The sequence below is a fragment of the Cygnus atratus genome, chromosome Z, assembly GCF_013377495.2.
Source record: "Cygnus atratus isolate AKBS03 ecotype Queensland, Australia chromosome Z, CAtr_DNAZoo_HiC_assembly, whole genome shotgun sequence".
Classification (NCBI taxonomy): domain Eukaryota; kingdom Metazoa; phylum Chordata; class Aves; order Anseriformes; family Anatidae; genus Cygnus; species Cygnus atratus.
Window position 1 is genome coordinate 30,178,257 of NC_066396.1, and position 23,059 is coordinate 30,201,315.

At 36.7% G+C, this 23,059-nt stretch overlaps 1 protein-coding gene across 5 annotated transcripts in view; it reads left to right on the forward strand.

The window, feature by feature from the left end:
- Window positions 1-23,059, forward strand: part of UHRF2 (ubiquitin like with PHD and ring finger domains 2) — an 84,810-nt gene that overhangs the window by 38,056 nt on the left and 23,695 nt on the right. For all 5 annotated transcript variants that reach the window (XM_035567679.2, XM_035567680.2, XM_035567682.2 and 2 more), the window contains 2 exons: window positions 16,419-16,528; window positions 22,367-22,553. In XM_035567679.2, the coding sequence (XP_035423572.1) occupies window positions 16,419-16,528; window positions 22,367-22,553 (297 nt within the window). The remainder of the gene's footprint in view (window positions 1-16,418; window positions 16,529-22,366; window positions 22,554-23,059) is intronic.

Below are 23,059 nucleotides of genomic sequence, written 5' to 3' on the forward strand. Positions count from 1 at the left end.
ATGATTCAGATACAGTCACAGCCATGTCTCCTCCCTTTTTGGCATTTTGTTAAAAAGGCTCTGTTTGAAACAACCAGTTTTGTAGAAAATAGTCTAACATTTCACTTACTGATGTTTTTGATGGCTTCTGAAAAAGATTTCATGGAGCTGTTGGCACCAGGACAGGAAGTATCAAGACTGTCTTTGTGGTAATGCTTTGGAGAGGATAGAACACTTATGGTAGAACATACCATGAATATTTGTTTTTACTGTATGTTGACGCGTGTATTTGTTGTGTTACTTTTACTCGTGTCTTAATCGCAACCTAAAGGAAGTGTCCTGTACAGTCTGTCATCATTAGTTCATGTTTTGAGAAACAGATATGGATTAGAGAATTTTACTAAAGAGAAGTGAGACTGAAAAAGAGAAAGACATTGTTGTACAGAAGTCTTAACCACATTTCTAACTGTCCTGTACCTGCATTGGAACTGAAATTTAATTTGTAACTGTAGGATGCCTGAGACCTATCCAGTTCGGACTTAATGTCTTAGATAGAAATTCTTGGGAAACTGGTGCTTTGCATACCGCAAATGGGCTTAGGACCATGTGTATTCCATGACTGTGTGCTCATATGTGCAGGTCAGAATGGTCTGTGTATGTGGCACCTCCAAATAGATTTGAATTGGATTTGCAGGGTGTACCCTGCTCAGGCAGGGTAATCTCCAGAGGTCCCTTCCAACCTCAGCCGTTCTGTAGTTTTGTGAAAATCAGCTCTTACTTTTCTGAATTCGGCCCGTGAAAATTGGAATTTAGTAAGAACCTCTCTCAATACCAAGAGATCTTTTTGTTTATATTCTTGTATCATTCTGATGATTTAAGAAAAAAAAGGTTCATTCTGCAGGTTTTATACCTGCGGGTTTTATACCTCTTACCAAGTGAATATTTAATGAATTTGAGGTCTTTACCAGAGTAACCGTAATGGAAGGTAATAGAAAGGGTTCTAAAATGTCAATGTTATATATTGATTATCTTTTAGTTCTGTGGGGTTATCTGTGAGGCCTCCTGCTCCTTAAAAAGAATTGTTTTGTTTTTGAGGTAGACCTCCTTTTTGAATGTTTGGTTTTCTATTTAGTCTTCCATATTCAAAGTTTATTTTCCCCATTTAGAACATCACCTCTGTTTTGTTGTAGGATACATCCATTTATCATTTCTTTGCTTAGACTCCTTTTACTCCTGTCTAGCATGTTTTTGTTCTTGGAATGTAGTATGATGTCTGTAGAAAGGTTTTATGTTATCTCTACAGATTTTACTCTTTCAGCTGTTTTTTCTAATTATTGAACACTTTTTTCATTTATACTTAATTCCTGGTTTTGAAGTCATACGTAATCATTTTTCTAGTCTTTGCAGAGATATAGAACTTGAACACAATACAGAGCAGTGAAACAAGCCTTGCACTCTGTTCTGGATGCTTCAAAAACTGTCTTTTATGTACAGCTAGTCCAAAAAAAAGTTACTGGCAGTTGCAACTTTCTTGACACTCACAAAGTATATTACTGTTATTTCTCTATCTGTTTCAGTATGTGTTGTGATAATTAACATGTCGTAGTTGATGTTGTCATACCTTGTTAGGTACCTAGTAGTGTAGTTCTGATACTAAATGTTTCTTGCTTAGATTTGGAATTTCAGTCTATAGTTCGTACTTTACTTATGTGTGTATATTGTTGTGGTACAATTCTCTACACAAAATAACTTCCAATTTTGTTTGTTTTAATGTAACATCTTTTGATTGCTGGTGGTTAATCTTGGAAGACATTGTTTTGCTGATATGTGGAATACTAACAAGATTTACTTGTAGCTGTTCTTCCAAATAGCTTTCATGTGTTATCGATAAGTATTCTAAGAATTCTGATTGCTAAAGAACTTGCCATTTGTCTGTGCAAGAAGCTTTCGGGCATATTTCTTGTAGATAACAAAAAAAAAAAAAGGGTGAATTCATATCTCACTTTCCTCTCCTCCTTATGACTTCAGTGCAGCTCGTCTCCCAAAGAAGAGACATTTTTTTAATTAACACAGCTGTTGGTAGGAGCTTCTCAGTCCTGCTGGTGAAAGGGAAAGGCTTTGGAGGACAAATCCTCCTAAATGAAAGGAGCAGGCAAATTCTGTGGATCAAAACCTGGTTAGCTGCACAGCTGGTGTTGACAGGGATTTGGCTTTTGATACCATGGGTCCCATATTTGGATTCCCATCTGTTGCTAAAAGCCTTTCATCCTCAAGTGGAATAAGAGCATCTATGCCAACAGACTGATGAATCCTGGTGAGTAGAGCTTTAGGTAATGAGGGAGGCTTATAAACCCGCTTGTTAAGGGGTGGTTTAGTATGTGCATGGAAAGCAGAGGGTACAGGGTGGTGGGAATAAGGAGGATCTTGGGACTGATAAAAGAGGTATACTCATATCAAGTGCATGTATGCAAATATATACAGCCTGGGAAAAAAATCAGGAACAATTAGTTCTGCATCTGTGAGATGATGGGACAACTAATGTGACTGGAGTGAGAAATAGATGGATGCAAGCTTGTCAGGAACAACAAGGAAGATGAGATGGGGTTGCAGTGACGTGAAGAAGTTTAGATATAGGGAACTCTTCAGCAGGATGGCAACAGTGAGTGAGATCTTGTTGGTCAGGATGAGAGAGGTCAAAAAGGATGGCATAGTGGTAATTCACCCATTCAAGGTGATGAAAAGGACAAAGCCTTCTTTAAAAGTCTCAGTAACAAGGCACGAGTGTTCATGGAGGACTTAAAACTTCCTGATACTAGCTGGCAGGACAATACAGTAGAATGCAAGCAGTCAAGAGGATTTCTGGATGATGTCAGGGATAACTTCTTGATACAGGTACAGGATAGAGCCAACAGGGTGATGCACAGTTGGATGTGCTGTTTATTGAAAACTACTGGGGATGAGATGCTTAATGGTAGCCTAGGCTATACTGACCATGAAATAGTGGTTATCAACATACTGATGCAACAGATGAAAGAGTAGCAGAATATGGACACCAGAATTTAGTAGACCAGACTTGAGTTGTATTCCTGGAACTGTTGTAAATGAGGACTTCAGAATATACAAGGATGGTGTTACAAGAACCAAACCTTATCTAGAGTTGATACTTATAAGGATACTTAAGAGATCTCAAGGGCAACACAAAGAGCCTTTACTACTGCATTGGCAGTAGAAGGCTAAATAAGGAAGTATGTGTTTGTGAATATGACAGATGACCCAGTAACAATTGCCTCAGTCTCTACCAACAAGTTCTCTGGCTGTTCTGCCTAGTGAGAACATTCAAGGAGAAGAGCCACCAGCAATGGATGATGACTGAGTCAAAGATTACTTGCAAGAATTTGACCTAGACAAGTCCATGGAACCAGATGGGTTGCATCCCGGGGTGCAAAGGGAACTGTGGTGTTGTAGTAATGCTGCTCTCTAGTGAGTCTGAAAACTCACTGAGATCAGGGGAGGCTCTTTATGACTGGAAGAGTACAAAGGTTGTGCCCACCTTCAAAGAATGCCAAGATAGAGCTACAGGCCAGTCAACCTCACTTGAATCTATGGGAAAACTCTAGCATGGTCCTCTTTGAAGTGCTTGCCATTTAAAGATTGTTTGGAGCCAGGGTGGATTCCCTCTCCCACACACACACAAGCAAATCATACCTTATGAGCCTCACTGCCTTCAATGGTAAAACAAGTAGCGCTTGTTCAAGGACGGAACAACTAATTTACTTTAGTTTTAGCAAGTCTTTCAACTGTGTGTCCCACAATACTCTGTCCAAATTAGGATGATGTAATCCTGTTAGGTGGGCAACTACATGGGATTAAAAAAAAAAAAAAGAATAACCAGACTCAGAGTAGTGCTTAATGGTTATACACTACTTGGAAAGGGAGAACTACCAGAGTCTGTTCTGGTACCTGTACTGTACACTGTCTTCAGCAATAGCCTGGCGGAAGCAAGGTTGCGCACTACCATCAAGTTCACAGAAAGCAAATTGGCAGACTGGTGGATGCACTCAAGTCTGCAAGTCAGAGGGACCTGAGCAGGCAGGAGGAATGGGCTAACAATGAGCCTTATGAAGTTTAACAAGGATAAATGCAGAGTCCTCCAAAACCTGGGAAGGCAGAGCCTCTTGCTGCTATGGAGGTTAAAACTGGACTGTCTGGGAAGCAGCTTTGCTGAGAAGAACCTGTGGCTGTTGGTAGACAGCAAGGTGAACGTGATGAGCAAGTAGTGAGTCCTTGCTGTAATGAAGGCTAACAATATTTGGGCTATATGAAAAAAATTGGGCTATATGAAAAAAGTGGAATCAGAAGGTTGGCAGATGTATACCCCCTATTGAGTACTCGTTAGACTGCATTAAGAATACTAAATCCACCACCTCAGACACCTGTGCACACAAAAACAGAAGATAAACTAAAGGAGATCTCTGAGGGGCTCTAAAGGGCTGCTGAGATGATTTGGGAAGCCTTAGTGATACATGTCAGGTGGACCAGAGGCAATGGACCTAAATTGCAACAAGGGACAGGGATAAGACAGGGATAAAATTTGTTAAAACATTAACTACTTAAAAAAAAAAAAAACTCAAATAGATGTATTAAAAGTTATAATATCTTGGATTTGATAACCATTTCATAATTAGAATAAAATAAAAATATATTTTGAATGTGAAGAATGGACTGACTTGAATCTTAAGGGTTTTGTTTTCCCAGACCAAAAAAAAATATATCTTCAGTACTTGTAACACTATCCTTTTTCTAATAAACATGCAGACTTGGAAACGCAGAGTCTTTTGATTTACTTTCTAGGAGGTGATTCTTAGGAACATTTCAAAGCTTAATTTTCTGTTCTCAGTGGGGAAAGTAATCTCAAATAAGAGAGGAAGAATAAACTTCAGTAAAAAAAATAAATCCAGGAAAGTGATGAGCAACATTCATAATTTTCATAATGCTCAGCATTATGAAAATAAAAATTTAAAAGGAATAGTGTTAAAATATATTTATACACTTAAGGGACTCATTAAGGGTAGAAAGGACTCCGTGAGCTGGTCTAGTCCAACTCCCCTGCTGGAGTAGGATCACTGAGAGAGATCAACCTAGGCCTATGTCCAGTTGGGTTTTGAATATCTGGGTAGAGACTTGACAACCTGTCTAGGTAATCACTGCTTTAAAAAAAATAAAATTTAAATGTTCAGAGGGAATTTCATGTGCTTTCATTTGTGCCTGTTACCTCTTGTCCTGCCAGTAGACACTAGTGAGACAAGTCGGGCTCTCTGTTCTTTATGTTCTTCCATTAAGTACTTATATGTATTATTAAGAGTCTTCCACACACAAGCCTCTATACTCCAGACTAAATGCTCCCCTGTCAAAGATGCTCCGATTCCTTAATTATCTTCATGATAATTTCATGATAATAAAATTCATGATTCCTTAATTATCTTCTGGAATTGCTCCAGTAAGCCCATAACTTTCATATACTGCGGAGCCCTGAACTGGACATAGTACTCAGTATTTGGCCTTACCAGTGCCTTTGTATTTCCCTTGGTTGAACATAATGAAATCCTCTGTCCAGGTCACTCTGAAAGACAGCACACCCAGTTGGTTTGTCAGCCTGGTTTTGTGTTAAAAGAGAACTTGCTGAGAATGCACTAGGTTCCCATGGTTCCTGTCATTCAGGTCATTGATGAAGGTAGAAGACAGTACTTAAGAGACAGTGCTGGCTTCAGTATCAACCTCTGGGGTAAACCCCTAGTGGCTTGCTTCCAATGGGACTTTCTGCCATTCTCCACAATACTTTGGACCCAGGTAATCAGTCAGTTTTTAATCCTCTGTACTGTGCACTTACCTAACTTACACTTTAAACTTGTCTGTGAGGATGTTGGGGAGGCAATGTCAGCCATACTGAAGTGGAGGTAAACAATATCTGCTCCCCTGTCATCCTCCAAGCAGGTCACCTCATTGCAGAAAAGCACCAGGCTAGTTAAACATGATTTTCCCTTTGAAAGTGCATGCTAACAATTCAAATTCACAATCATCATCTTTTCCTGGATCTGTCAGCGGATCTTCTTGCTCTTCCTTCTTGTAGATAGGGGTGACATCTATTCTCTTCCAGTTCGCAGGAACGTGTCTTGGCTATCATGGCCTTTCAAAGATGACCTAGAGTGGCCTTGCAAAGGCAAAAAGTAGCTCCCGCAGTGTTCATGGGTACCTACTAGGTTCCACAAACTAACACATGTCCGGTTTGTTTAAGTGTCCTTAGCTGAGGCTAAGTCATCTTTGCTTGAGACATGCCCACTGGTCTCAGGGACCTGGGATTTCTGAAGACTGATCTTTCCAGTAAGTGCTGAGGCAAAGAAGGCTTTGAGTACCTTTGCCTTTTGTGTTTCGTTTTGTCATCAGGGACCCCGTCACATTTAGCTGTGAGTCCATGTTTTCTTAGTCTTTGTAGAATCCTTTCTTGTTGCCCTTCACGTTGCTAGCCAGATTCAACATCAAGTGGACCTTGGTCTTCCCAACTCTATCGCTACGCAACTGGACAGCAACTCTACAGTCCCCCTGGGTCAGCTACCCCTGCTTCCACCTCTTACATACTTCCTTTGTATGTGTGAGTTTAGCCAGGAGCAGTTTGCTCATCAATGCAGGCTTCCTGATGCCTTTGATTTCCTGCATGTGGGGATGAACCTTTTTTGAGCTTGGAGAACAGGATTCTTTAATATCAAGGGCTGTATCTTTTGGGATTTTTCCAAGCAGATCTCTGAAGAGTCTGTGGCATTGCTTTTCACCTTGCTGCCACCTCTAAGGATCTTTAATTCCATCCTCTCATCATTGCTGCAGCCATAGCTGTCCCTGACTTTCATATCCCATTTCTTCTGTTTGTAGTCAGGCGTAGCCATCCATGTTTCCTTGATCACCTGTGTCAGGAAGTCGTCACTGCACCTGAGAAATTTTTTTAGGTTTCTTTTGTTCTGCTATGTTGTCCTATCAAGGTGCTTACAATTCCTCATGAGAACCAGGTCCTGTGGACGCAATACTTCTAGCATCGCCCATGTAGTTCTGTCTGGTAATCTTGACCCACGAGCTCTTGACTGGCTACTGACCTGTCCCCATTAAAGGGCAACTTCCCCTCCTTGCCTTCGTAGCCTGTCCTTCCTAAAGAGTGTGTATCCATTCATCACAGCACCCCAGTCATGTGAGGTATTCCACTATGCCTCTATCATCCCAGTGAGGTTGTATTCATGTAATAATTACACAGACTTCAGTGATTCACCCTGTTTGTTCCCTGTGCTGTGTGTATTAGTATACAGTCATTTCAGAGAGGCAGCCAGGTGTGCAAGTTCCCCAGAAAGGGCGCAAGAGCTTTCCCCATAAGGTTGTTCTGGCATTTCCTTCTTTAGATATCTACGCTTATAGTGATTACACTTCAGCCTTGATTGCTGTATTCCTTCTCTTCTGATCATGCCTGACCCTTTGCTTGCCTGTCCCATCCACAGCTTCCTGACTTTGTTGAAGGAATCTCTCAACAGTTTTACCCAGAAGTCTATGAAAATTGTTATATACTTACATAAAAATGAATTATAATGGTATCATCACCAACTCCAAACATTCAATGACTAGAAAAGCTACATTGCTGTTATGCAATAGCCATAAGGCACTTGAATGGGGCATTTAATATCATGCAGTAATGGAATTGGCCATCATGGCACGGGGACTTGATTTAATTTGTCTGAAGAGCAACATAAAGAATGAAGACACTCCACAATCAGTAACTTCCCTCTAAATACCAAATTAATTAGGACTTTTTTTCTCTATAGATCCGTGTACTTTCTTTCAGGAATTCTTGGTGAGAAGAGATGCATCCTGTTCTGAGCAGAAACATCTCTGGATGCCAGCTCTTTTTACTTGGTTGTTTTACGGTGTTCTGTCAGCTAGGTGTTAACATCTGCATCTTTCAACATGGATTTGGTATCTGTGGCCAGCCATTTAGCATTGTGGTAGTGTAAACAACAAACTTAATAGAGTCCCAAAATGGAGAGAGTTGTAACAATGTCAAGGTCTTTCCCCTCCCTGGTTCTGAACCAGGAGCCTTTCTGCAGTACCATGGACAGGTCCTCAACCTGTATGCAGGGCTGGCCAAGGGCAGGCCTCAGCATGGTGGGTGGGATCCATCGTTTTTCATTTACTGCCTTTTCCTCTGTCTGCTCAATGGCACAGGGCAGTCATGCTCCAGAGCTACCCTAATAAACATATTATTAGGATGTCCCAATGTAATTTGCTATTTTCTTAGAGGCCAGTGCTTTCCCCATTTTCCAGGTGTTAAGTTTTTGCTTGCTTTTCTAATATTCATCTTCTTTACAGTTCCTAGGCTAAGGAAGAAGGGTAGTCCCTGCAAACAAAGATCCTCTTTCATAGTCTTGACCAATGACTTACAATATGATGATTTATAAATGCATGAAACATAATGCTTACTTCTGAGGTTAAAAAAGTAATATGCTGGCTGGCTTGTACGTGTATCCATAATGTGAATCTGTAGGTTTAGCAGTCAGGGAAGAGGGAGAGAGGGGGTGGGGTGGATAGGGATTGTTTTGTTTTGCTTTACTTTGCTTTGTTTTAATGGCTTTAGGGGGTTCCGGATAGGTTATGACATTTCTGACAGTATGGTCTTCAATGTATCCTGGAAAACAGTTTTGTTTTTATCTTTGTCTTAGTGCTCTCTCTCTCTCTCTAAGCGTATATTTATATACGGGAATTAAATTTTTGCATAGTTGAAAAGTTGTCTAATGTGTTTGTCATTATAGTGGCTCATGTAATAAAAATAAATAAAATTGAATTAAAAGCACAACTAGTACTGTTCTGTTTTGCAACTACATTTGTATGTTCATGATAAACCAAATGGATGTGGAATATTCTAAAACAATCTTGAAAATATTGTCTGTTTTTCAGTTTGCATACAATACAAAATGAAAGAACTTCTTAGCAATTTAGTGCAACCTAGAAGATTTGGTCAAATTATCAATGTAATATGCTATTTTTATGTGGGAAGATTCAGTAAGTCACTTTTAAAAGAAGTCTGTTTAAAATCTAATCTCTAGTCATATCTGGTGAGCATTGTAATTGCTTTATTGGTATGTTTTAGCCTTCGTTTAATTGTGTAAACAGTACGTGTTTGCAGTTTAGCCAAAGTTATAATTATGTTTAAATGTAAAGCAAGCAGTGGTAATTTATATCAGATTGTGATATTTTCCATTTAACATCTTTTGAAATATAAATGCTTATACATGTATTTGTTTTAATGTCAGAAACATTATTTTGGTTGATAGTGACTTAGAATGAACATGTTAAAGTGAATGTCAGAACATGTTTTGATTTTCAAGAGTAGGTTTCTGTAGACATTATTTATTTTAATTGCACTAATTTAATTCTCTAGCCTAATGATTATAACATACTCAGTATTTTTATAGTACTGTTTTTTAAACGTTATTCATGAAGTCTGTTCAGGAGCCCATTTTCTCTTTAAAAAGTTTTAACAGGTTTATCTATTTTAAAATCAATCCCCACTTTCAAAAGTGCACATTGAGTAAGGCAGGATACAAGTTCATGCAGCTGACAGATGTGAAAACACAAAGTGTAAAGAAGCAAGGACATGCTTCTGGTACATGTGGTACACATGAACTTCGGAACATGAGTGTCTCAACTGCTGTCAGAATAAAAGTTTGAACTTGTACTAAATTCTAAATTCTAGCATTGAGAGTGGTAATATTGAAAAGGTTGCTTGCATAGTTCTCAAGAAGTTATTCAGGATGGTGCAGGAGAAAATAGAAGGATCCTAGCTGAAAGTTTAGCAAATGCAGAATGGATGGTGGTTGATCATAAACAGAAGGTAAACAAAGCAGTGCATATGAAAATACAGATCCTCAAAGTGGTAGTAAATTTGGTCCTGTTTTGATTTCTATATTGATTGCTAAATTAATTCATACATTCACTGATCATAGCTGACATTATGTTCTGTTAGGTTTTGTTCTGATTGTGGCTTTTTCTCTGCTGACCTGGACAATACCCTTTGATGGTAACCACAGAAACTGACAAATGTCTTAGTTGTCAGTGGCAAACATGACTTAGTGTGAGCAATGTTTTTTTCTTGGAATCATAGAATTGTGGAATGGATTGGGTTGAAAGGGACCTTAAAGATCATCTAGTTCTAACCCACAGTCTTTAGGAGACCTAAAGATTCACTGTATGAATATAACCCACGTGTGTATTTTTTTTTCAATAGAGTAATTTTTACAGTTTTGATTCAGGTTAATATTTTGACTCTTAGTGCATGTGGAAATTCTTTTTTTCTAATTTCAATATGGTAAAACTAGAAATTGCCAGACATAGGTCTAGCAATTGAAGCTGAATCTCTCAGACTATAAGATCCAATAGAGTATTCACAATGTGGTAATTGTCTTTTAGCAGGTTTTGTTTTCTTGAAAACTGACCTTTGAAATATCCAGTATAATGCCCAGATAACATATTTCTAATCAAGTGTGCTTACGTTTGTCTAGCATGTTTTGCAAACTGAAGGTTTAAACAAAAAGAAAGATGGAAAAACAAACAAAAAAAAGTATGGATATAAGATTCTATTGAAGGTTATCTAAAAGGAAAGCTTGTGTTAGGAATTTTGTTGTATTGCAGGGTTTGGCTGGCTCTGTTTTGGGATTTAATTTCTTTAAATGATTTAGTGCGCTTTCATGAAATACAAATGGAGTCTTATTTACTATGCTTAAGGTATACTTTAAGTTTTTTTCATCTGATTTTTACTATGGTAAGGTGAAGAAATGTAGAAAGGTGTCATGCAAAAGGTGTAGAAAGGTTTCTCTGTATATTTCACGGAATAATATAACTACAATTTTATTAGATAATCCTGTTTTTGTTTTTCTTTTTCTTTCTCTTTTTTAAGAGAAGTTATGTATGGTCTGATCATTAAAGCTAATGTATGTGTAGGCTGACAGAAGAATTAGTCTTTTAAGAGCAAATAGCTAAGCTGAGTTTTTCAGCTTTGGTAAGGCAAACCTACTTTTTACTAGCCATCAGTTGTCACAATGGTAGTTGAACTTCCTCTGTAGTTCTGGATATGCAACTGTGGTATTTACTGGAACACAACAGCTTTGTAAATGTATGTGATAGTGTTTGCTTGCTACTTATTTCAGTCAGAGCAGAAAATGCAATGTTTTCTCTAGTTCAAATACTAGACTCCTTTCAGAAAAAACTTTGTTAGGGGTTATTTTCTGAGTGCCCTTATCCCAAAGAAACGTGCAAGTGACACCCAAAAGAGAAGGACATTTACCATGACCGTATATGTGATACAGAAATTATTAATTTTGTCTGTTTTATCAGTTCCATCTAGGTATCAGAGCAGTCAGAAGGATAGCAGTGCTATGAGAGGAAATTACACTTTTACCAATTGTTACCTGCTTACAATTGAATTTTCTTAATTTTTTGAGAGTTCTGTGTTTTCTAGCATTAGATAAAGGACTTGTTTTATTTAACTAGCTATAGAAGAAGTATTGGTGAGCTTCAGCGCTTTGAGGTTGAAATACACGTGATTTTTGGTAATGAAATTGATGATTAAAATCTTTGCTTCTGCATACTTCACAGAAACTTTTTGACATGGTGCCTTTTAGTTTACTAAAGTCATTGAACCAAATTATAAATCTCTTTATGTTTGAAGAAAACAGTGACTTAATCAATGTAGTTAATAGTTTAACAGTTTAAATCAATGTAGTTTAATAGTTTAAATTGTCATCAGTGGAATTTATTCCTAGTAAATATTCTACTGAGCTCAGGTTTGGCTTGTTCCCCGTAGTTATGGATAGGAATAGCACAAGCATCTGTAGATTTGCTTCCACAGCTTTATGGTGTTTTCCCACCTTTCTTCTTGTCTAAAAACTGTACTTAAGAGAACTGTATGCAATGTGAAGTTTGTTTTGTTTGGTTTGGTTTGGTTTGGTTTGGTTTGGTTTTCCCCGATAGTGCTTTCTAAATTCTGGAGAAAATGCTGTAAGAAATGAGCTAAATTAAAGTAAAACAGCTCCAAACCATAAGACAATGTAGAGACGGTAAAAAAAACGTTTCAAGTCTTTCCTAGAAGCATTTTTGCTCATAACAGCGATAGAGTACTACAGGCAAACCCACACAAATACTGAACATGTGCAAGATGTAAAACTTGAGGGAATATAAGCTGTGCAAATAGGCTGAAATTTGTCTGAAATGTACTAGAATTTGAAAATATCTCTTTATATGGGAGAGTCATATTTGTAGCAGCTATACTTTGTTTTACATCGAACATGTCAATATCATTTCCTGACAAAATTTTAACTGATTTAATACATTATGCTTCAGCTTTTCAGTAGATACACCTGTAGTTGTACACTTATTAAAATCCAATGTATTCAACTTCTGTGACTACTCTGACTTTCCCATACAGGTCTGCTTAAAATTTAAGGTTTGCTTGTTTTTCTTTGTATGCATACAGATATTCAAATCCATACGCATGGTTTGTTGAATGTAAAAATTCATGTTATTTAGGAGAAATAAGGCATAATTCTGTGTTTTAATTTTAAAATGCATGCACTGCTTTTGAGTTATATTAAAAATTGCTATTAGAGGAATCAAGGTAGATCGTCAGTCAAGCCGTGGTATAGATAAGGAACGTCCTAACATAATAAGGTTTATAGCATTGAAGAGGGTCAGGAGAACTGCTGGTAGCTCTTTTCTGTGTGTGTTTGCTTGCTTGTTTGTTTGTTTGTTTTGTTTTGTATGTGTGTTTTTTTGATGTCGGTGTTGGTGGTGTTTTTTGTTGTTGATGGTGTGTTTTGTAAATTTTTTGTTTTCTTTTTTTTTTTCAAAAAATAAGCAGGGAAACCTTGATACTCTGAGAAGGTCCCTCTGTATTTGTTTGTGTTTTCTGCCAGAGATTATGTATACATTTTTTCCTTTGGAAAAGGATCTATGCATCTTTGAATGCATGATGTTTTATGACTGTGAATTTATGTTTGTTGTAGATAATCCAAAGGGTTTTCTCATGCTACTGCAGAAGAGAGGTATTTCCACTCTCACTTTACCTGCAGTGCTATACTGGTCCCCAAAGCCCTTCTTAGAGGGGTAGTTATTCTTGGAAGTGCTCTTTTATCTGTTTCAGGCAGGATTTTCTAGATACGTATTTCACTTTAAACTAAAACTGGAGATTTTGCCTTAAACAGAACTGCAGATGTGGTGACAGCTGGAGGAATTTAAATGCCATAATCATTCACAGAGTAGAAGTATCTCTAACCTTAGTTGTCAGAGGCATACTTTGCAATGACAGAAGCTGGAGTCCAGCCTTCTAGTGTGAGTGGTTGGACCATACAGTCTCATCCAGACTGAGGTGCAGGGAATTTGCCTTCCTGTGTTCACTGCACTGCATATAAACTTAAATAAAACTGAGGGATATTTCCACAATGTACAGAACTGCTTTAAGCAATGCCCCCTAGTGTGCAAACGAAACTTATCTTAAATACATGATTTTTTGGTGAGGAAAATAAGCTTTTCTCTGTCAGATTGAGGTATTTGCATTGATGTAGCATTTGTATGTTCTGTTGAAATATCCAAAATCTCTCAATTTTGCTAGTGGTTTCTGTTTATGCATATGACTAACAAGTGGGGAATTATTTCCCTCCAAACCCTGGAAGGAATAAAAAGGGTCAAACAAATACAGATGCCAAAGTGAACAACTGTTGGTACATGTAAAAGGCAATCATGGTGAATCAAGACACCATCAAAGTCATCTCAGACTCCAGTCCCATGGAGATCTAAACCACTGCAGATCTCAGGGCCACCAAAAAGGGTTTTGTTGCCTGTGGGTTTTTTCCTGGCTTAGTTTTCTGCTGCCTTAGTTAAGTCAGCATGTGGCAGAGTCCAAGAACTGGAGTCAGCACAAGGGAAGTGGTGGGAGCAGACAATGAAATGGGGGAGAGAGCAGAGCCTTTCCTTTTTTGCTTCTCTTTTCTGAGAACTGTAGTCTAACTGAAGAAGCAGAGGCACACCCTCAAGCAAAATAAATGGGCAAGTCAAGTCCCAGATTTGAGTTACCACAAACTATTAACAGACAAGTAGCAACTTTTTATTAAGAGTATTCTAATTTACATTTCCGTTGGCTAGAGCTGCTTGGAACTTTGAATGGCACAAAGGCCTCATGTTTGCTTTGATAGTAAAACTGCTCTTAGGCATCAGTAACAAAGAGGACAAAAACAGTGATGACATTTAAATGGATTTACTTAAACTAGATACATATTTTTTGTGAGCATATATGCATGTGCATTTCTTTCCCACATTGCTTTTAGAAGCAGTGCTCCCCAACACATTTAGACCTGTGAATCTGGTCTGTGAATATTCAGTAACTAATCCGAGACACCAGTGAGTTAGTCTTGGAGATGATCTGTTATTGCAGTTAGCCTTATTTATAATGGACCATAATATGTTGTTTCCCTGCTCGTCTGTAGTTTGATGTAGTTTTGTAGCATGGAACTTTTTGTAGGAATATGCCACCTGGATTTCTAAGCAAGAATTTTTAGATCGTCTCTGTGATTATTTCCTACAAATATCCTACCAATAGGGCTTAGAAGAGTTGTTCACCCTATACAGGCATATTGTCAGGCTGGTGTACACTCTAATAATTTGAAAGAAACATAACATTTTGTCTTACTAGTGGTGTTTGCATTGAAAGTAGTCTCCAGTGTAGCAATGTTTTATCAGTATCTTCGATGTTATTAATTTTCATTATTTCCTTGTAATGATGCAATGCACTTTAGTTTTGCTTAGCAGAATTTTGCACAACCTAGTTCAAATACTGAATTGTAATCAGTGCAGTAGGTGCTTTTTTTGTTTGTTTGTTTTTTCATTCATAATAAAGCCTTCAAAAAAATTGTAATCTTAACTCTTTCCTGACTTGGAAACAGGTTGACTGTGTGCTACTACTTCTCTGTTATGTCCAGCACATCCAACATCTCTATATGGGAGAGAAGAAAAAAATATATTTCTTGTGTTGCAGAGTGCTCACTGGACATTTTAACTACAAACATCACAGGCTTGGTAAAATGTTAAACTGTATAATCTTCATAATTAAAGCTATGGCATTTGTGGTCTGTATTCCTTTAGTTACTTGTGTAATTTCAGATTTTGAAGAGATCTTTTAGAACCAAAATAGGGATTGCAGCAGTTCAACAGAGTAAATTTTGACAAGGAGAGAAGTTCAACAAACCCAAAAGTTCTTCAGACTTCTTTTTAATAGCTGGGTACCACTCTAAAAGAAATAAAGCTCTCCAGCAAGCAAATTCCTTTCTCTTGTGTCAAATTGCTCAACTGGTAATAACACAATTCAGTGAAGTCAGTGAGACTGTGCTCAGTAATAAATGCTTCCAATATGCATTATACTGGAACTTCACAATCAGTTCTAAATTATGTAGTAAATTGAAAACAGTAGAAGAAGAGGTAGTTGAAGAACGCACTGTATCATCCTGGGGAGGGAGGAAAAGACAGCATTTTAGAAGTGTTGTTTTTTTTTTTTCTAAACTTTTGTATCTAAATGCATTTATATTTGGATTAGAATTTTAGTAAATGCACGTGAGAAAGTGAAAACCTTCGCTTTACACATTATGTTCCCTAATCCATCTCTAGAAGGCTTTTAGCATTAGTGCTGTGGAGTCATAGGGTATTTGTTATTTATCACTGAGGTCTAAGGAGTTGAGCTGGTACAGAAATCTGTCATTAACAGGACTAATCTCAGTATCTGAAATTCAATATTGTACACGTGTTTGCAGGATTGGATTTTAGTTTTCCAAGACATTTTAGAAGTCAAAGTAGGGCTTTTGAAGCTTTCTTTTGGTGATAAGAGTTTTAAACGATCTCCTTTATCATTTTTCTTGCTGTATAGGTTTCAAGTAACATCTATTATTGTATCTTGTAAGTCACAAATCTGGTTTATTTCTGGCAGTGTACCCTCACAACAATGTTTAGTATGCTTTATTCAAGAGGATAGGATTTTGTCTGGTCCTCTGTGTTCAGCCAGCAAAACAGTTTGTAGTTTTAGAGGTAGAAGTGCAATGTTATGGGTGGCTGTCAAGGAGAACATACTTAGTTGCAAGCTGTGATGTGGCAGTCAGGTAATCTGAGGGCAACGAGCTAGTCTTTTGTTTATGCAAGTGTAAAGAGCGTATGTTTTGGTTTTGGTAGAGTTAGTACTACACCGAATTTTGTGTGTGGACTGAATCAACAATGAAAAAAGATGCTACTTAGATTTACCCCATTGCTTAGGAGTCATAAATTAAAGAGTCTAGGTCTGAGAAACCAAGTTGAATGTACTTTTTATTTTTATTTTTCAGAGGCCCAGAAGACACAATAAATGATTGTAAAATCCTTTTTATAGAAGAAATGTACAAGATTGAAAAGCCAGGAGCTTATCCATTGACATTTGGTGATGGAGATTTCAAAAGTATGTGTTTTTTGTTTTTGTTTTTGCTTTTGGCATTGGAATAGATATAAAAATTGAATACTTGAATGATGTTTCTTTAGAATGCAGAACAAGTAGTTTGCAGAAGTAATAATAAAGGTTTTGCATGCACAGGAAAGCAGTAACATAGAATTCTTTTTAGATTTCTGTTCTAAAGGTATATTTACTATAAGGTAGATTTTAACATCTTGGTCTTGAGCAGAGAAATGGGAATATTCCAAACAAACTGTGCAAAATGAAGTCATAATCTCAGTTAAGTTCCTAGACAGGTGTCCAGGTCACCAGAACTTCTGTGGCAATGGACATGCCATTTAAACTTCTACTAAATTAATAAATGCCAAATACAGAATTAGTCTGTAATGCTGCTCTTTAAACCTGTTATCATGTACAAATCAAAAAATAAAATTAAGAACTTTGTACCAGAGCTACTAGTACCATGAAAAAACGAACAAACAAACAAGCCAAATAATTAATGTTTAGGTTATTTTTTGGCCCTGTAAAACCTTCAAAAAATAACTATGCCCTACCTCCTCATCCTCCCCACAGCCAAAGGAAGGAGTTGGTGGCAGCATATCTAAAAAGTGGTGGGACATTTTATCCTAACTTTAAAGATATACTGAAGTTAGGAGGGATAAGATGGTGTTTATGACAGTGAAACTGAGAGATTGATCTTCAGCTCTACTAATAGATGTTACTGAATTAAAAAATGAAGCAGATACATCATATCTTAGATTCTTGACACCAAGGCAAGTATTTTTCAGAATCTTTGTATGTAGCTATTAGTGCACAAGAATTAGTGTACTTACTGTTTATTTGCAGTCACCTAAAAAAACGTTTTTTAGAAAAGCACACTGCATTTGAAGTTGTATTCTTAAAAGTTGAAATGTGACTTTCTGTAAATAAACTTTTCACAATTCATTTTTCATTGCTTGTGATTTACTTTTCTTAGGTTACTTACAAAAAAAAACATTCTTTTTATCTTCTATATGCATAATTAAGTGGTTTTGCAATATCTTAAAACACGTTTCTATTTAAAAAGCTGGTATGAGAAAAGTTAAAATGTACACTTACTGCTTTGCTTTTACAAACCTATTTATTTTGCAAAACCTTTTAAAGGGCATATAAAATTATTACGGTTTGTTTAGTCTTTCCCCACATTTTCTGTGCACTAAATTAATTTTTAAAAGTATATACATGTTAAGGAAGTGAATAATTACTATATTGCTGATTATACAAAATTGGCTACATTGGGACCATCTCATTTGGCTTGAGTATTTATTTATTTTACATTCTGTGCTTCCTCTGATAATTGCTGTTTTTACTATTTCAAATTCAAGCTCTTTATTTTCACTTACAGCTCCTTCCCCTTCTATTTTAGACCTATTTCGTCATTTGTAACCTCTTTGCTTAAATGACTCACTTACTGCTATCTGTGTAGAGATTAGCACCTCTGTGTATGTTTTGTTTCATTCTATTTGTGCTCCCATTTCAGGATATTGTTTATAAACCTACATAAATAAATATAACATAGAAATATAAACTTAAAAAATGTAAACCTACAAATTTAATTGATCTGGTAATATAGTTTGATTTCTTATCTCAAACTGTTCTTTTTTCTGAGTCCAACTTTCTCACCACATTGCCCTTTCCATTTCTGTTCACGTGGTTCTAATTTTTGTGGTAAACTGTCTTGTCATTGTTGACTTATGACACTGCATATCAATTGAGCTCTAAGTAGTACAGCCTTTGTCTTTCTGCCGTGCTCAACTCTCTAGTCCTACTTTGCATTTAAAAAAATTAAAATACATACGCATATATCTATCAATACATGCACATCTATTTAACTTACTTGTATGCTATGACAAGTAGTAGATTTTTGTGACAATAGTATCATGTGAGATTCAAGAATTAACTGTCCTTAAATACTCTATAAGATTGCTGCGAGCAGAATCAGAATATGTGCTGACTATATTGTTGTCTAATGAAGCTGCTCTCTGTGTCCTTTCCAGAAGTTAGTATGCATACTTCGGAAATCATCCTCACCATATAAACATTGTAGGCTATCTCTACAGGGAAATTGTTACTCCTTGAGCATGGTCATATGTTAATGAGGCTTTGTATACATAAATTAGAAAAAAATGTGTATGAAGGATCAGTACAAGTTTATCAGTTACATTAAAAAATATAAGGTAGTTAATTTGAAATTATTTAACTGAATTCTGCAGTCTGGGAAAAAGTTATAGTTAAACCTACTAGAAAATTATGTTAGAAAATTAGTAAATTAAAAAGCAACATATTTGTAAATACATTTAAACTATTTCTGTGCAAAAAAGGAATTAAGAACTGGACATCAACATACATTATTTCCAGCAGTATCAAGATTTGTGCAATAAATGTGAGATAACTCTTCCTGTAAAAGAAGAGAATGTGAAATAATAAGTGCAACTAAAGTATACCTGGCTGGTAGGGATGAACAGACCTGTCTCCATATGACCAATATGCCAGGTATAATCAGTGCATTTCAGTTAAGAACATGGTAAAGCAGAAATGTGAGAAATTAAAGCCATGTAATGAAAACGACAGTTTGCATTTTGTTTGTGTATTGAAGAATGTTGAAAACTTCAGGTGTTGTTTAACTGAACAAATACACAGACCTCTGCTTTTTTTCAGAAATATATATATTTTAAAAAGAGATTATTACTAATCTTTGGCCTATGAAACTGGTTTTGTAACAGAAAACAGAGTAAATTACGTAAGCCTAGACAACCTGTGGTGGTAAGATATAGAGAAAAATAAATTTCTTTTTGCCTATTATTTGACAGATGAGATAGAGTATGAGTTTATTTAGGAATGGCTCAGTCATCAGTTCTAAGATTTTTCAGAGGAGAGACCAGTTACCTGGGATTTCTTCAACCTCAACTTGAATTGATGTAGATAGCTTGGACAGATCAGTGAGTTTTGCGTAGCTGTTCAAGAAATTCCACAGGTACAGCCATGTATAGATTGTTTCATCAGCACTCTTTTTTTTTTTCTCTTCAAATGAACCCTGTGGGAGAAGTCTTAGACTAGAAGATTACTTCCATTTGGATGCTTTTTTGTTTTTTCTCTTACAGAAATTTACAAATTACAATGTAGGTGTACTTCTTCCACCTGTGAAGATACGAGTATTGCTCAATATCATCCAGAAGGACAGTAGATATAGCACAACACTTGGTATTCCAGTCCCCCTTTCTTATAAGACTTTCAGTATGGAGTTTCTCCCACAGAGATTTTGTTCTGATATCTTATCCATGTTGATCACATTTTCTGTAAAGTCTGTCCAGTTGGGACAGCAGTTTTTTTCCCAGCAGAAAGTGGCTGAGATTTCTGCAATCCCATAGTTATTCCTTTTGTTCTGCATATGCTTAGGAAAAATGCAAAAGTATCCAGAACTGTTCTGGATACATCAAGGAGATACCTCATCTTTCTTTCTGTTCAGGAATCAGCTCTTAAATCTTTACTTTATGTTATGTGAGCAAACTAACTTGCAATGACTTGATCAGCTTTCCAGCTTCTGAAGGCAGCAACTTAAACACTAACTCATGGTGAAGAAAAAATAAGAAATAAAGATAGGAGAAGATGGAAACTTGTCCTTGAATAGTATTGTCCCCTTCTAGTGAGACAAACCTGGGGGCAGATATCTATGAGGTTTGAAAAAATCTAGTCTCCCATAAAAATGTGTCAGAAAGACAGACATCCTTTAGTATGAAAAAAATCCTATGTTTTACTAAGGGTTAAATCTTTTATGGGAATAGGCAGTGTTTTCTTAAATGTTATGATTTGACATTTGTACCCTTCTGTTTTTGTGTGATATTCTTAGTTCATGCTGTCTCTTAAAGGCTGTGTGGGGTTTGGGGTCAGAGCAAGTTGGTTTATATTTTGCATTTTTATAACGGGCCTCCTCTTCAGAATTCTTATTAATGAATTTGCCTGTGACATCATGGACATGTACAGTCTTTGTTCCTGAGAATGCAAGTGTTAGTTTTTGAATGAATAATGAGTTTGGGGTATTTTTAGCAAAGATTATGACAGGGACAATTTTGTCTGTCACAGATTTTGTCTGCCAGACTGTCCTTCTAGGCAAATTGCCCTTTTGAGAAGACATTATCAATCAGTTCAGAAGTTTCTCAGATAGTTTGCCTATGGACTTACAAGAAGATTTATTCCACTTGTTGGTATTCCAGCTCTTTCAGTTTCTCAACTACTATAACTCATGGTTATTTTTTTCTCCCAGAATTGTGCTCCTGAGAACATTTTGTGGCCCAGTCTTCCCTATTCCTTTTTCTGAGCTTGCATTGAGATTTCCCAGTTAGAGTACACAAAGAGGGTACATATTACTCTAACAAACTGAAGGCCACTGTCAGTAGTAAAAATGTTTTTACCTATGATTTTCCTCATCTGTCTTAAACTCTTTATTGTATTCCCTCTCACCTTCTTTATCTTAAAGTGGAAGTAGTAACAGGAACGAACGTTATCTACCTTGTTGTCTACCACTTCCTCTTCAGAAGGAAGAAAAGGTTGTTGTTCGTACTTCATAGTATTTCTGACAGTCTACAGCTGTCTCAAAGGTTCAGATAAACAGTCTGTCCATCTAAGTGAATTAAATTATAGAATGTTATAGTAGGACCAGATAGCCAGAATTTCAAGTTGTAAGCTTAACAGAATGAATGAAGAAAGTTAGTTAATAAGCCTTTCTATTTTCCTATCTTCTAAACTTTCAGAAAAAAAAGTCTTTGTATTATTGCAGGCATCTAGATTCTGCAACTTCCTACATCCAACTCCAAACTCTCAAATAGTCTTTGTAGTCTTCTGTGCCTTCTGATTCAAAGACATTTACTTCTTTCAGATAAGATGATATTTCAAAAGCAGCTTGGAATTACTCAGTTAATTATTATATTAGGCTAGTTGAAGGTCAAGTTCACTTCAATGGCATTTCTAGATATCTTTCACACAGAACACATATGAACATGGACAGGAGTTGGACTTGGTGATCCTTGTGGTTCCCTTCCAACTCAGGATATCCTATGATTCTATGATTTTTTTTTCTTTTAATGAAGGAATTATTTGAGCAGTGATCAAGTTCTCTTCTGAAGTCTTCTCTCATTCCTCTGGACTTCCCAGTTGTTTCTAACATTTTTCCTGTAAGTCTTAATTCTGCTATATTCTGCTCTTTCATATTTATTTTAGGCTACTGAATGATTTGGGAACCAATGCCAATGTTTTTTTTTGTCTTTTTTTTTTTTTCATAGCAGTGTTCATTTAGTCCAAATTTCCAAGTGAGCTAAACCAGAAAGCTAGTGTTTCTTTGTGTGTAAACTAAACTGCTGCTCTGAAAAACTGGTGATTTTGAGGTGGACTATGATCTTAGACTATTAATTCTTTTATGCAACTGTAAATTTAATTTTAAGGGGAAGAGAGCTGTTCTAGATTGTAGTTCTGTCTGCATTTGACTGTTACCAACTGGGATTTTTTCATGGCTGAATTTAAGAAGACTCCAACTAATGATTGTTCAAGGCTTCATCTGTAGGCAGAGTATGCTGGTGTCATGTTGGAGGCAGTGAGGCACAGTGGGCTGGTGAGGAGAAAATAAGAGACGCTGCTGGTTTATACAACAAAAAATCCCGTTGGCCTAGGTAGTCAAATAAAAGTTACTGTGGTGGAAAAAAAATAAATAAATTTCAAGAGGACAGTGTTCATGTGCAGAAAGAATTGTTTCCTGTTGATAGAGTAATGCAGTTTTCTAAGATACATGGCATTTGACTTTTTCTTTGTTTTTGACAGGAAAAAGTGGCCCTGAGTGCAAGCACTGTAGGGCTGATCCAGATAAGGAATGCCGTTTTTGTTCATGTTATTTGTGTGGTGGAAAACAGGATGCTCACATGCAACTCCTGTGTGATGAATGTAATATGGCTTATCATATATACTGCCTGAACCCTCCTTTAAGCAAGATACCAGAAGATGAGGACTGGTAAATATACAAGGATGATTTACTTATCTATATTACCATTCTGCACAAGGTACCTCTTTGTTATTTGTACCTCATAAGAGACACGACTGAAGAATTTTTGTAATTCTGGTGTGTTATTCATCTGTCCACTTAATGTAAACCATTATGTTTTCTGTCACGATAATTCTTTTAAATCATTCATAAAGGATTAGTAGTAAGCTTTAATGATCATTACATAATTTCAAAAACTGGTATGTTCATTTTATTCACTGTGATCATTAGGACATTGCCTGATCTGATTATATTTACTTACAGTGGTTGTTCCCTTGTCTCTTAATTTCATTCAAGCTCCACTGCTTGAACAACACTCCCTCACCTTTCTCTTTCACTTCATCCTCTGCCGCTATTGCTGGCCCTGAGACCTTCCCATGTCTTCTGGTTGCCTCTACCCCTTTCATATCTCCTGCTGTGCGAGATCCACCAGCTTGCTGTTCTCCTTTTTACTGTTCCTGGTTCTGCCAGCAGGA